At 51.3% G+C, this 14,235-nt stretch overlaps 1 protein-coding gene across 6 annotated transcripts in view; it reads right to left on the reverse strand.

Moving 5' to 3' along the window:
* KIF6 (kinesin family member 6) overlaps positions 1-14,235 on the reverse strand; it is a 421,799-nt gene that overhangs the window by 16,357 nt on the left and 391,207 nt on the right. For 4 of the 6 annotated variants that reach the window (XM_024983811.2, XM_024983809.2, XM_024983807.2 and 1 more), the window contains exons 17-19: positions 6,413-6,497; positions 5,111-5,246; positions 2,098-2,198 (exon numbers count right to left, since the gene is read on the reverse strand). In XM_024983811.2, the coding sequence (XP_024839579.1) occupies positions 2,098-2,198; positions 5,111-5,246; positions 6,413-6,497 (322 nt within the window). The remainder of the gene's footprint in view (positions 1-2,097; positions 2,199-5,110; positions 5,247-6,412; positions 6,498-14,235) is intronic. The other 2 variants (XM_024983810.2, XM_024983806.2) reach the window with 1 other exon arrangement.

The raw sequence follows: 14,235 nt of genomic DNA on the forward strand, positions 1-14,235 counted from the left end.
TCAGAATTCAGAGCATCACAGCGATGAGTGATGTTGCCGTTTCTCCACATCCTCACCAGCATTTGGTGGTATCTGTTTCATACATTTTATTCTAGCCATTCCCATAGGTGTGCAGTGATATCTGGTTCTTGCTTTAATTGTAATTGGCAATGATCTGTGATGCATCCTGTCATACACTTATTTGCCATCTGTATATCTTCTTTGGTGAGTGGCTGTTCAGATCTTTTGCTGACATTTATATATATATATATATATATATATATACACATATATCAGAGAAGGCAAGGGCACCCCACTCCAGCACTCTTGCCTGGAAAATCCCATGGACGGAGGAGCCTGGTAGGCTGCAGTCCATGGGGTCGCTAAGAGTCAGACACGACTGAGCGACTTCCCTTTCACTTTTCACTTTCATGCATTGGAGAAGGAAATGGCAACCCACTCCAGTGTTCTTGCCTGGAGAATCCCAGGGACGGGGGAGCCTGGTGGGCTGCCGTCTATGGGGTCGCACAGAGTCGGACATGACTGAAGTGACTTAGCAGCAGCAGCAGCATACACATATATATATTTCAAACATTTTCTCCCAGTCTGTAATTTATCTTTTCATTCTCTTAACAGTGTCTTTCATACAGCAGCATTTTTTCATATTTATAAGGTCAAACTTCTCAATTTTTTTTTCTATTGTGGGATCTAAACTGCCTTTTAAAACACCAGGGTAGCCAAGGAGAACACACCCTGCCGGCTATTAGCCTGGGGCCTAAGAACTCACATCGGCCCATGTTTCTTAAAGCTGGAATACAAGCCGAAGTGCTGGCCCTGAGGACCAGCTTAGGGGGTGTGAAGAAGTCCAGGGAAAATGTCAGCGAGGTGGTGGATGGCTCATTGGTTGGCTGCTTTGTTTTAAGAACAGGTTTAAATTTTTTAAAAATTTGAAAATTTTTTGGCCACACCACTCAGCATGTGGTATCTTAGTTCCCTAAACATGGGGTCTTGAACCCATTCCCCTGACGTATAGAAGCCTGGTGTCTTAACCACTGGACCACCAGGGAAGGCCCGTGTAGGTTTAGATTTAAAGAGAAGTTGCAAAGCTAGTACAGAGAGTTCCCACGTACCCCACTTCCCGTTTCCCTTATATAATCTCACATTCAAGCGAGGCACGTTTGTTGCAATGCTGATACACTTTTATTAACTATAGTCCTCTTGTTATTTGGATTTTCTGAATTTTTCTTATCCAGTCCCATCCAGGACAGCACACTCCATTTGACCATCATATCTCCTCGGGCTCCTCTTGTCTGTGATGGTTTCTCAGAATTTTCTTGCCTTTGATGCCCTTGGGCAGGCATTTTGTTGAATGCCCCTCAACTGGGATTTGTCTGACCTTTTCCTCATGATTCAATGGGCATTATGGGTTTTTGAAAAGAAGACCAGGAGGCAAAGGGCCGTTCTCATCACAGCATCATGTAGAGGACACTGTCTGGCAACCCCATTCCTACCCCCTTTAAAAAGCTCTATTTCACATTCCAGCACAAGAGCTCGGTTCCTGTCAAGGATCAGGCCCTGGCGGCGGAGGTCGAGGCCCCGATCCCACTGGCCTGGCCACGACGCTAGCCGGCCTGTCTGAGGGATGGAGGCTGCACGAGGCAGGTGTCATTGGCTCCACCAGCTGCTCTGCGCCCCCTCCTGAGCCTGGGCAAGGGCACAGTCATCTGCCAGAGCTCCCTGGGTCCCAGCAGGCCGACTCCCCGCTGCCTTCCACCAACACCCACCCCCACCCCAGGTCACCCCTCCTTCTCCCCTCTGCCAGTTGTTCCTTCCTACCCCGAGGCGGGACCGCGCCCACATTCTGGCTAAGTTGTTCTTCTTGTCGCTGTGGCAGCAGGTCCCCTGGCTGTCAGAGCCAGAGGGACAGGGCTGGGGGTGGGGAGGTTCTCCCACAAGCCTTAGTGAAAGCCACCGGCTTGAGCATCTTCAACTAATTTAACAGTACAGGTCACTCATTTTCCTGGATCACGCAGCCTACAGAGAGACTTTTAGAGCATCAAGACTGGGTTGGGCGAGAGAGGTAGGGCACCCCAACCTGTTGCAGGGTTCTCCCCTTACCTTTTGTTAGAGAGAGGCTGGGACCTTTCGTGCTGGGCTTCTGACATCTGGGGAAAGGGCTTCACGTGATTCGATGGAGTCACTGCTGGGGAGTTTACCTGCTGGTCCGGGAGAAAGTTTCACAGTGTAAGTGTGAATCCAATGATGTGGGAAACTGTCTTTGATGTATTTCTCAAGGGGAAAGAACTAGGTATGAAAGTTGGAATATACAACATGTATGGGGGAAAAATAGATCTGGATGTAGCCATGCACCATGCTGATGGGCGTGGAAACATTCTCTCTGGATAGCAGGCTAAGGGGTGATGTTTGAGTCATTCTGTGTGCTTTTCTCTGTTTTCTGAGTTCTCCAAATTGAGCCTGCATTACTTTTTTTTAAAAATACAATTAAAAAAAATTATTTCTTTATTTTTGGCTGTGCTGCATCTTCTTTACTGCTCGGGCTTTTTCTCTAGCTGTGGCGCACAGGCTTCTCACTGCGGTGGCTTCTCTTGTTGCGTACCACAGGCTCTATCTAGGGCACGAGGGCTTCAAGAGCTGTGGCTTCTGGGCTCTGGAGCACAGAGCCTGTATTACTTTCTGAAGTTAAGAAAAGATGTGTCTACAGTGTGATCTGACAGTGCTCCAGAAGTCCTTTCAGCTTTGCCTTCCCTCGTCCCAAAGAGATGCTGGTAGAGTCAGGGGTGACCCGCTCAGCACTGTATGTGGGGGCAGCCGGGCCAGGGTCCCAGAGACCTTCTACGTCTCCACACAGGTCTCTGGAGCAGCAATTAAACCTCAGCTGACCCGAGTCCTAGCAGAACGCTGCCCCCACCGCCCCCCCGCCGCCACCCCGATTTTCCCAGAACAGGAGGGTGGTGAGCAGCTGCTGCCAGGCCACTCCCCCTGTGCCTCGCCATCTCCTTTGGAGACCGTCAAGGGGCAGCTTCTCATCACCTCCCGCCTTCTGATGAGGCTTATGGCTTTCTGCCCATTCCACTCAGGCTTCCTCCTCAGGCTATGAAATGGTGTCGTGGCTGCATGGAGCTGACTCCCCAGCTACACGTGACCCATTGCCCCTGCTGTGGTCACCTGGTCCCTTCTGCTTCTGGGACATGCTGCAGGGTGGAAGGCCCACGCAGTGACACCTTGGCTACCCTGGCTTTCACTGTCCACGCGAGTAATAAACGATCTGAAGCCAGCAGCCTCGACGGGACTCTTCCTGGGTCACACAGAATGACCTACACAACTCTCCCGCGGCCAGATGCCCGTGGGCACGGGCAGGGGCTAACGGCCTCACCCACTGATGACCTCACGAGGGAGGCTTCCTAACTGAAGAACAGACAGAACCCAAGGGGTGCTGTGAGTGTGACCGGGAACCAGGGACGTCTTTATCCTTCCCAACTTCCACCTGAAATTTAACATTTCTTTCAGTGATTAAATGTCGAAACAAACCACAGGAAGCCACAGGAGTATGGGCGGCACCAGTGGCTCTGTAACCAGTAGAGATCACGGTTGTTTTCAGATCACGTTACAGTTGGTGCAGAAGTCTTGAAATATCTGTGTTCTACGTGTTCTACTTTGAAATTTTGGTAAGTATGGAGCACTCCCCCAGATCTTATTAATTTGTGCATTTGTAAAACACTATACATATTATTATACCACAAATTTGCTGCTAAAATATTGCGATAACTGTACTTCCATCTCATTGGTTTTATTTGTCATTGTGTGTATTTAATTTTATCCAAATAGGCTTCTGCATTGTCTGGTCACAGGTGGCAGTAACATACGGGTTATGGCTTGGTTGTGTCTTTGGGAAAATATCTTCCGTGCCTCTCAGCTTCCTCATCCTTAAAATGAAGTGAGCAGCCTGTGAGATGGCCTCGAAGGGTTCTGCCAGGCCCACGAGAGGCAGGATTATGTGTCTGTCATCTCCTTTGTTGCACACACCTGAGGGGAGGTCACAGGAGGGCGCTGGGAACTGGGGGTTTGTACTAACGTTTCTTAACAGGTTATTCTAGCCCTTATGACATCATAGAGTACTTCTAGGAATTTGCCTAGGAAATATGCAAAAACATTTCTTCAAATACATTTCCAGGGAACCAGTCCCCAAACAACCTAGACATTAAACAATAGGAGATAAAATATATTAAAACAGATCCATATGCTTGAACAGCGAGGGCCTTGGAATGATGTCATAGAATAATAACATGGAAGAGGTGGCAGGCTGGACAACGAGGGAAAAACAAAGGCATTTGTAATACTCAGAGACTAATATGGACACTTCCCTGGTGGTCCAGTGGTTAAGAATCTGCCTTGCAGTGCAGGGGACACGGGTTCGATCCCTGGCCGGGGAACTAAGAACCCACGTGCCATGGAGAAACTAAACCCACGCGCTACAGCTACTGAACCTGTGCAGCACAACTGGAGGGTCTGTGCGCAGCAACCAAGACCCCTCGGGTCACAATTACGACCCGGCACAGCCAAATAAATAAATTCATATTTAAAAAGAAGGAAGATTTCTTTCTTAAAAAAAGACTAGTATGATTCTATTTTTATAAAAGCATGTGGATGTATATGCATAAAAGTATAAAATAATATAATCCAACATGTTATATCGATTATCCTTAAGTGGTGGGATTATGTAATTTTACCTCACGTCTATGTTTATAACATATATAAAAAATATGTATATATAACTGTAATAAAGAACAATCAAGTGTTGTCACTCCATCACAGGAAGCAACGGTGGCAAATCCCTCGGCTCTTGGGGAGCTGTGCACACTCCACCTCCACCTTTCCCTGGGAACAGTGAGGCATCGGACCACTCACGTTCCTTATTACTACTGAACACTCACTTCAGGAGGCAGGGGCTGAGAGTGCGTTTGGTGTGGGTCAAGGCCCCCCATTCTTTTCCCTCTGCACCCACCCCCCCAGGGGAGGGCTGCATGTCCTGCCCCTCCCTGGCTGCCTGCCAGTCCCCAGGCCACAAGAGGAGGGTGGACTCTGGGGCAGCGAGCGGCACAGCGGCCAGTACCTGCAGGCTGGTTGCCTCCTTGGCCCACCAGGCTTCAAACTCTTTCTGCAGCTTCACCTTGGCTTTGTCCATGAGCAGCTGCAAATGCTCTATCTCCACCTTCAGGGCCTTCAGGCGTGCGAACATCGTTTTGTATCTACAGTGGAATCAGAGAAGGGGGAGGGAGGGAGGCTTCGAGAGACCAGGGCGAGCCTCAGAAGCCCGGCAGAACGGCCGTGGTGCCCGAGGCCAGAGCACTGTGCTGGTGTGTGAGCCCAGAGCCGGGCATTTCTGTCTAGCAGGCCATGGGCTCCCCTAGAAGGCTGGCTATCATTACTGGGCACTGAGGGGCAGGTGTTGCTCTAGCCACTTGCTGTCTACAGACTCATTCAATCCTCTTCACCACCCTAGGAGGAAGGTGCTATTATAACCATCTCCCCTTCACGGGTCTGGAACCTGAAACATGGAGAGGTTAAGGAACTTGGCCCTTAACACAGAGCTAATAAACACAGGGGTCAGGGTTTGAACCCAGGCCATCCGGGGATGAGGGCAGGGTGACATGTGACCCACTTGGGGTACATTCCTAGCCAGCTCAGGGGTGGGTGGCTTGGGTGGCAATGACATCATTGCCCGCTGCGAGCAAGGAAAGTTTCTTGTTTGGTTTCCCGCAAGCAAATTTTTCCAGGGCAGAAGAGATAGCCAACCTCTCTGCTGAATGCCTAAATGAAGAAATGAACCAAGATATTTGTATCAGTAAGGACCACAGGACTGTTTATGCTTTAGGCTCCTCGCTCTGCAGGTTAAATCATTCTGGGGCCCTCAGTGGCTGCAGGAGGGTCTGATGTTCTCCGTCACCCTGCAGGTACCGAGCCTCAGAAGAGCAGCCAGGTGGAGGCCCTCCGTGGTCATACTCCAGGGCTCCCCTAGAGGGCAGCAGCAGACAAGACTAGCTGCTTCCAGGGCTGCAGCCCGGGCCCCAGGCTGCAGAGGCTGCAGAGGGTGCAGATGGCGACCAGCTCTTCCTGCCCGAGTCAGGGATCCTGGCTCTGGAGCCTGGCTGGGCCTTCCATTTCCACTCCAGCCTCACCCTGCCACGGCTGGCTTCCTGCACCTCACAACTGCCTGCTTAAAGGTGGCGCCTCCTCCAGCTAATTTAGGACCCACTTCTCAGAGGAGCTGCAGGCCTGGGTTGGCGGGGTCGGGGGTGGTGGCCCCCTGCCCTTCCCCACAGCTCCAGGTGGTCCCGAGGGTCCTCTAGGGGAAGGGGTTGTGGTTGGGGTGGGGGGCATGGATCAGGGTGTGTGTGGCGAAAGGAAAGGGCACCTTCTCTTCTCTTCCTCCAGCTGTGATCGCAACTTCTCTTCCAGCTGGTCTGGCATCGAGGGCACGGGGATGTTTTCTGAGATACCTGGAGAAGGGAGATGCTGATAGCTCACTCCAGCGAGGAAGAAAGGGAAAGTGTGTTGTTTAGAGCAGATGACAGAGGCATCGTGCCTCCCAATGTGAGAGGAGACCCTGTGAGTCCCCGTAGGGTTTCTGGATGGGAGCTTGCTTCACTCGCCTCCTCTGGGTGGCAGCCTTTGCTCGGCCGAAAGGCCCCCGAGGAGGCTTCTGTGATCATGCTTTGGACATAAACCCACAGTCCAAAGCCTGTCACTGGAAGGCAATTCTTCCTTATGTCACTATCAGTCCTTTCCCCATGGGGTTCCCTCATTCCTTGAGTCATCAGCGAAGATGCAAAAGAGCATTCCCCCCTCTTTTGATACAGAGCCCTTTGTAAACCACGAAGGCATCACTAAAACGGCTCACATCTAACTTTGCACCACCTAAGGTGCCGAATTCTCCAGCCTCAAACCATGTGCCCCACTTCTGACTTCCCCTAAAGCATTGCTTCTAAGCCTGATTAACCCAACGCGCACCTGGGCTGAGAACCACGCTCATATGCCCTGTCCTGTGAGCAGCGTGACAGGACCCCTCGCAAGTCCTAGGTGAGGGCTGTGACCCAGACATGCCAGCCGCTGCTGCTGGTTGCCTGCTCTGGGTGCTACTGGGCTTGTCTGGAGCCTGTCTTTCCATAGCCCGGTGGTTGGGATCTGTCTATCCTTCCAGGAGGCTTTTGGTGGTTATACGGCATGTCTTACTCAGAAGGCATCTTAGAAGTCATGCAGCCCCACTTTCTGCTCCTTGGAGGGGACACTCTACCATGGGCCGGGCACTAAATGGACATGTTCAGACAATTGCTCCCACTTTACAGATAAGGGCATGGAGGTTCAAAGAGGTCACACAGCTAACTAGAGGAGCTTGGCTCTAAATCCAGGTTTGTTTAGCTGCAAAGGCTTTGGAATCAGAAATTGCTTTGATGACGTTTTTGAGGGTGGTCAACTGCTTTCTGCTGTGGTATTGCCAAGCGTTGGGCTCACTGCTTTGCATGAGAGCACAATTCATTGAGGGCAGCTCTGTTTCCTCTTTTTTTTTTTCTTTCTGTTTCCTCTTAATTGGAGCTGAGACCTGCCGCACTAACTTCTTTTCACCTCTACTTTGGACCTGTGGAGCAGCACAGTATGTCCTCCTTAATCTGAAGAGTCTTTAAAATATTTTAACAGCAACCACCACAACAAACTGTCACATCCGTCTGGAGCTTTATTCTCAGGCTGACTCCGCCCAATTCCCTCATCTTAGGGCTCATGACATGGTGACCTTCTAACTGATCATAAGTATGGAGTCTGTATCTGGACATCATATTCCAGACAGGCCCAGGAGAGGCAGGGTAGAGGACAGTTTTCCTAGCTTTGAAAAATTCATGTTCGATATTTCTATGGGAGGTGAATTACAAGCAATGATCATTACTGAGCGTCTCCTTTATTCCAGATCCTACCAAGTCCTACTAGGCACTGGGCTAGGTGCTCTATTTACTATTGCTAATTCTCAAAATAACCCAGCAGGAGAGGCATTACCAGCTCATTTAAGTTAAGAGTCTGAGGCTCAGAGAGATCAGTAACTAACTCAAAGTCACTCAGCTAACAAGCGGTAGAGCTGGGATTTGAACCCAGTTTCTCTGGTTCTAAAGAGCTAAATGCTTACGACAGGCAACATCCAGCACTGCTTTTGTATTTCAGCAGTATGGACATTGTCACGGTCATGTCAGTTTGTCACTGTCTTCTATTAATCTTGTAGTCAGTTGACACACATTCTTATTTTTGAGTGGTTGTCAAAATGCATTCTGTTTCACTGCGACTGTCCTTTGGATCCCAAACGCAACATTTCCCATTCATCAGGGGTTTAGTCTGCCGAGGGGTCCTCATTCTGGCATGCCTCTATTCTTTCCCTTTTGGTTGCTTTTTATGTTGCTATCTACTGCTGCTGCTGCTGCTAAGTCGCTTCAGTTGTGTCCGACTCTGTGCGACCCCATAGACGTCAGCCCACCAGGCTCCCCCGTCCCTGGGATTCTCCAGGCAAGAACACTGGAGTGGGTTGCCATTTCCTTCTCCAATGCATGAAAGTGAAAAGTGAAAGGGAAGTCGCTCAGTTGTGTCCGACTCTTTGCGACCCCATGGACTGCAGCCCACCAGGCTCCTCTATCCATGGGATTTTCCAGGCAAGAGTGCTGGAGTGGGGTGCCATTGCCTTCTCCATGTTGCTATCTAACTCACCGACAAATATGCTAAGTGGATTGGGATTCTGTTCTTTATCTGCCGGGCATCTGTTTGTCTCTCCCTTGTTTCAAGGGTCACCTGTCACTTGTTAACTGGCTGAGCAAGCGTCTCACCCCAGAGACCTCCCAGAGGAAGTCTGTGCTAAGCCGGTGCATCTTAGTGGCCCTAATGACCCAGACTGCCCGTCCTAGTCGCCGTGGGTCCCCCAGACCCAGGCAGCCAAGGCCCCGAGGGCAGGGACTGGCCCCTCTGCTCTTTGTTCAGGTTCCACGTCCAGGGTGCCCTCAGTGCCCACAGTGCTCATGGGCCCTGTCCTCTCTGGGAAAGGTCAGGAAGTACCTCAATGCCAAGCTGATAACTATGGGACTTGAAATGTGAATATTTCCTTTCCTAACAGTTTCAGCAATGGGCACATGCATCTCTGTTTAAAAAAAAAATAAAAGCTGTGACTCTTCTGCTTCCTTTTAACACTTTTCGACCCAGACCAAGGAACTCCCTGAGGGACGCAGTGAAGACCCTGCTCTGGGGGAAGTGAAAGTGTGAAAGTCACTAGGTTGCGTCCGACTCTTCTGGACCCCCTGGACTATACAGTCCATGGAATTCTCTAGGCCTGAATACTGGAGTGGGTAGCCTTTTCCTTCTCCAGGGGGATCTTCCAAACCCAGGGGTTGAACCCAGGTCTCCCGCATTGCAGGTAGATTCTTTACAAGCTGAGCCACCTGAGGTGAGATCATGCTGGACCTCAAAGGGCCTGGTGGGGACATTGGCTTTGTGAGAACTGAGAGGCTGGGGGCTGCTGAGGAGAGGGAATGGTGTGATCTGTTCCTTTGATGGCCAAGCCAAGTAGTTGATTTGCCAGTTAAGACAAAGCTGTTGCAAACAGAATAGTTAATGTGAGGTGGCGCCAGGGTGGTGAAAGGATCTGGGAAAGAAACCTGGGACTCGGGGACTTGGGCAGCCAGAATGAGGGCACAGCGTACCCCCAAGACACAAGCCATCCACGTTGCCATGGCAACCAAAGGGGCCTCTCTGCCAAAGTGATGTTTGCTGAGTGAAATGCATTGTAACCCCACCAGGAGACGGCCCCTGGCTACTTCTGCTGCTTCCTGAGGCTTGGCTTATCAGACGTCTCTCAAGAGAAAGAGGGGCTGGGAGCTCAATGGGAACCAGACAAAGCGGCTGAGCAGGAACAGAGGCAGAGGGAGCAAGTAAAGGGCAGTTGGGCTTCGTGGGTCTCCGTGCCCACTGGGCCTGTGGCCAGGACAGGGCCTCCGGTCACCTGACAGTCACCTCCTTTCAAGCGCGGGCCCCTGGCTGGGAGCACAGGAGGTCACAGCCCTGAGGGGCCCAGGAGGTCACACTGTGGGCAGCCGGCCCCCAAACAACACACAAGCGAAGAAGGACGGCTTAATTCCAGCGGCCGTGGGTCTGAATGTCACATACGGAGGAATCCCCCAAGCCTCAAAGAGTAACTGGAACTTCAAGCGGGGCCCACGCCGTTCTGGGGTGACCCTTCCTCTGATGAGTCAGGTGTTCGGGAATCAGCAGCGTAAGACAAGAGGGGCGCTGGTGGGGAAGGCCAGCCTCCCATGGGTCTGCTTACACCTGGCGTGATTTTGGGGGCACTGGAAACAACACCTCCCTGCACCCTACACACACACACACACACACAGTCCATGTCTGAAATGTGTGAATCTCATTTCTTTTATTCATGGACTCTTTACCGGGGGTGAACCTGAGAATCACCTAAGGAGCTTGTAAAAGCAAGAGACCTCTGGGCCCAACCCCAGACACACAGCATTAGGATTTGACAGCAGATGCCCCTGTGATTCGACGCTCACCCTTTATTAAGAAACTGCTCAAGGGACTTCTCTGGCAGGCCAGCGGTTAAGATTTCACCTTCCAATGCAGGGCGTGTGGGTTCAATCCCTCATCAGGGAGCTAAGACCCCACATGCCTTGTGGCCAAAAAACCAAAAACATAAAACAGAAACAGTATTGTAACAAATTCAATAAAGACTTTAAAAACTGTCCACATCAAGAGAGTCTTAAAAAAAAATCTTAAAAAAAAAAAGAAACCGCTCAAGGCTCTACATCCAGTTTCAATACAAGTACTTCATGTGGGAGTCACCGAGGATGCCAGACCTGCAGAGGGTTCAGGTAAGATGCTCTCCGGGTGCCTGAATAGCAATTTACCCCCTGCCCACCTTCCAGACCTCTGGAAGCCACTGTGGGGCAAAAGGACTCAGGGCTTTGCAGCAAGAAGTCACGGTCTCTGTGGGGCTGGAGCCGCCTGCACTTGGCCCTTGCCGGCGGAGGATAAAATCTGAACATGTGGCTCTCTGTGGCTCTCCTGTAGTAACTCCCATCACAGACCGGGAAACTGAGTTCTGACATGGGTAGTGACCTTCCCTGGGTTCGCACCACTGGTAAAAAGAGCCGGAGTCAGTACCCTGCTCTGCCTGACTTCAAAGCTGGTGCTTCTTCCTCTGCAAGTGACCTGCACAGTGAAGGCTGCCACAGGGCAGATCACTGAAGTCGGTATTGACTCGCCCTTGGTATTTGCAAGTGATGCTCTTTTTTGTGCGAATGCCTTTCTGACGTGGGGCTCGGGGGCTGAGAGAAAGCCTCAGTCTCTCCCCTGTGTGCTGGCCTGTGTGGACTGCCCTTTCCTAACCAAACCCACCGCCTGCACCCTGATCCCACTTGGCATTTGCAGCTCACCTGCTGGGTGTGAGGAACGGTCTCATCCACATTACCCACTGAGTAATTACCCACTGGGGCACCTGAGGTCAGCCCCCAGAACACTCCGAGCCAGCCTGCTTATCTCCTTAACTGTCTGCTAGGAGTCTCAATGAAGGCAGGATTGACATTTCCAGCTAGGTACAACCGTAAGTCCCTTGGATTGCAAGGAGATCCAACCAGTCCATCCTAAAGGAAATCAGTCCTGAATATTCACAGGAAGGACTGATGCTGAAGCTGATACTCCAATACTTTGGCCACTTGATGTGAAGAGCTGACTCATTTGAAAAGACCCTGATGCTGGAAAAGATGGAAGGCGGGAAGAGAAGGGGACAATAGAGCATGAGATGGTTGGATAACATCACTGACTTGATGGACATGAGTTTGAGTAAGCTCCTGGAGCTGGTGATGGAGAGGGAGGCCTGGCATGCTGCAGTCCATGGGGTTGCAAAGAGTTGGACACGACTAGCGACTGAACTGAACAACCGAAAGGGGCCCTGTGGGCTTCCAGGGAGCAAGGCCAGGGCCCTCTGTGGAGGAGGCTGTGAATTATGTGGCTCTCCCATGGCAGATGAGACATCAGAGCCACGGAAGCATTCTGGCGGGTGGCCTCAGCTGACTCAGGGTCTGCTTCCCAAATACCCACTCTAGGCCTCCTTGGGCTAGACTGTCTCACAGAACCCAGGTTGCCCAGCTCCATCCCCTTTCAGAAGTCAGCATGTCTATTCTCCCGAAGATGGATGTTGTCAGTAGGCTCAATGACCACGACGGTCAGCAGCTCAGAGGCAAAGACTCTGGCTTCCCCATCAGACCATTTCCTGTTTAATGGCTCAAGTGAATCGCCAACTGGAGCGATCACAGGCTGCCGGGCACTCGGCGCTGCTGTCCGTCTTGGTGCTGATTTTGCGTAATGCCATTGCTGCCCGTGGCTGGCTCAGACTCAGGGGTGTGATGAATACCCTGCAGACCCAGGGCTGTGGTGGATCATTTCTCTGGCCCCGACTCATCACCATCTTCCCCACAGGGAGAATGGGGTGATTTCCAAGAGCACAGATGGCCATAGTGAGAGTGAAAGTGTCAGTCACTCAGTCATGTCTGACTCTTTGAAACCCCAGGGACTGTAGCCTGTCAGGCTCCTCTGTCCATGGGATTCTCCAGGCCAGAAAACTGGAATGGGTTGTCATTCCCTTCATATGGTCAATAGTACAATCACGATCCTTCCATTCGCCTGTTTGAAGCACGGACCCTGCTCTGTGCCTGAAGGACGGCCACATCCCTTCCTGCCCCAGTCACTCGCTCTGAGTCCACTTTGGGCCTCTCTGCCACAATCTGGCCGCTGGGATGGGGGCTTCTCTCCTTCCACATTGCTCCCCTCACTGCATTCTTGGAGGAGGATGCAGCCTGCACAGAGGGTCAGTGTGGACTGACAAGCAGTACAAGGGGGACCCCAGAAGCACCCTGTGTTCACAGGAAGGTGTGTCTGGTCTCCTCACTCACTTCCTGACCAAAATCACCTCTGCTCAAACTGGAGCTCTTTCCTCCTTCTGTCTCTCCACAGTCTTTCCTGCTGGGACCCCAGCTGTACCTCCACTTTCTCCTCAGCATTCTCTGGTTGCACCACCCAGAGCCTGGCACAATGACCCTCTTTCTGAGGCACCTGGCATCCCCCACTCTGCCTGGGGCAGGTCTGTGCTGAGGCTGCTCCTTCCTGCATCCAGTCCACGGAGGCTGCCTCACTCTTCAGAAATGCCCACAGTTCTGAACCCAGGGTTTCTCTCTGGGCCTGAGTCCCTTGGCAATTCTACCCACTGTCACTTTAGCCTCACTGACCAGTGGTGACCACATGCCTCAATCTTTGTGGCTTTTCAGAGAGACATTAGCAGGAAGCTTGGCATCCCTAATCCATCACACTGGACCCAGCATCTCCTGCATTGGCAGGTGGATTCTTAACCACTGAGCCATCAGGGAAGCCCAACACCAGTATTTTCAAAGCACCACTTAGAGCTTCTTCTTGGTTATATGGAATACACAGCACCTATCATTTGTATCTGAGCACAGACAACCCCAATTTCCCCAAATTCATCATCGGTTTCTTTGGGGGAAATGGGAGGATCTCAAGCAGCTCCACTACACTGGCAATAGAGTAGGACCTACCACACACCGAGACCTTTCCTGGCTGAGACTGGCCAAGCACAAGGACAGGTGGAGTAGATGGCCATGGCACATTTTAATCCAGCACATGAGGTTGAGGGGTTAGGATTTTGTCTTCTGTGTTTGATTGCTACCAATGGAATGTGTCCTCTCCGCCCCCTCCCCGCTCCAAGTTCACATGCTGAAATCGAAGCCCTAACTTGATGATATCTGCAGGTGGGGCCTTTGGGAGGTAATTCGGTCATGAGGGTGGGGCCCTCATGAATGAGATTAGTGCCTTTCTAAGAAGAGACCCGAGATCTAGCTTGATCTTTCTACTATGCGAGGGCACAATGAGAAGCCAGCAGTCTGTGCCCAGGAGAGGGCCCTCACCAGCACCTGACCGTGATCTCCAGCTTCCAGCCTCTACCGCTGTGAGGGAGAAAGGTTCTTGAAAGCTACAGAACTTTTTTTTTTTTTTTTTCCCCAAACAAAGGCTTAGTGGTAAGAAGGGAAATAGAAGTTGTTTTGGTTGATCCACGTGAAAATCTGGGGGTGCTGCCATTTGTACCCTGGGTTCTCTCACCCTTGTGGGGTCCCACAGAGCCCATCTGAAAACCAC

This window comes from Bos taurus, chromosome 23, assembly GCF_002263795.3.
Source record: "Bos taurus isolate L1 Dominette 01449 registration number 42190680 breed Hereford chromosome 23, ARS-UCD2.0, whole genome shotgun sequence".
Taxonomy (NCBI): Eukaryota; Metazoa; Chordata; class Mammalia; order Artiodactyla; family Bovidae; genus Bos; species Bos taurus.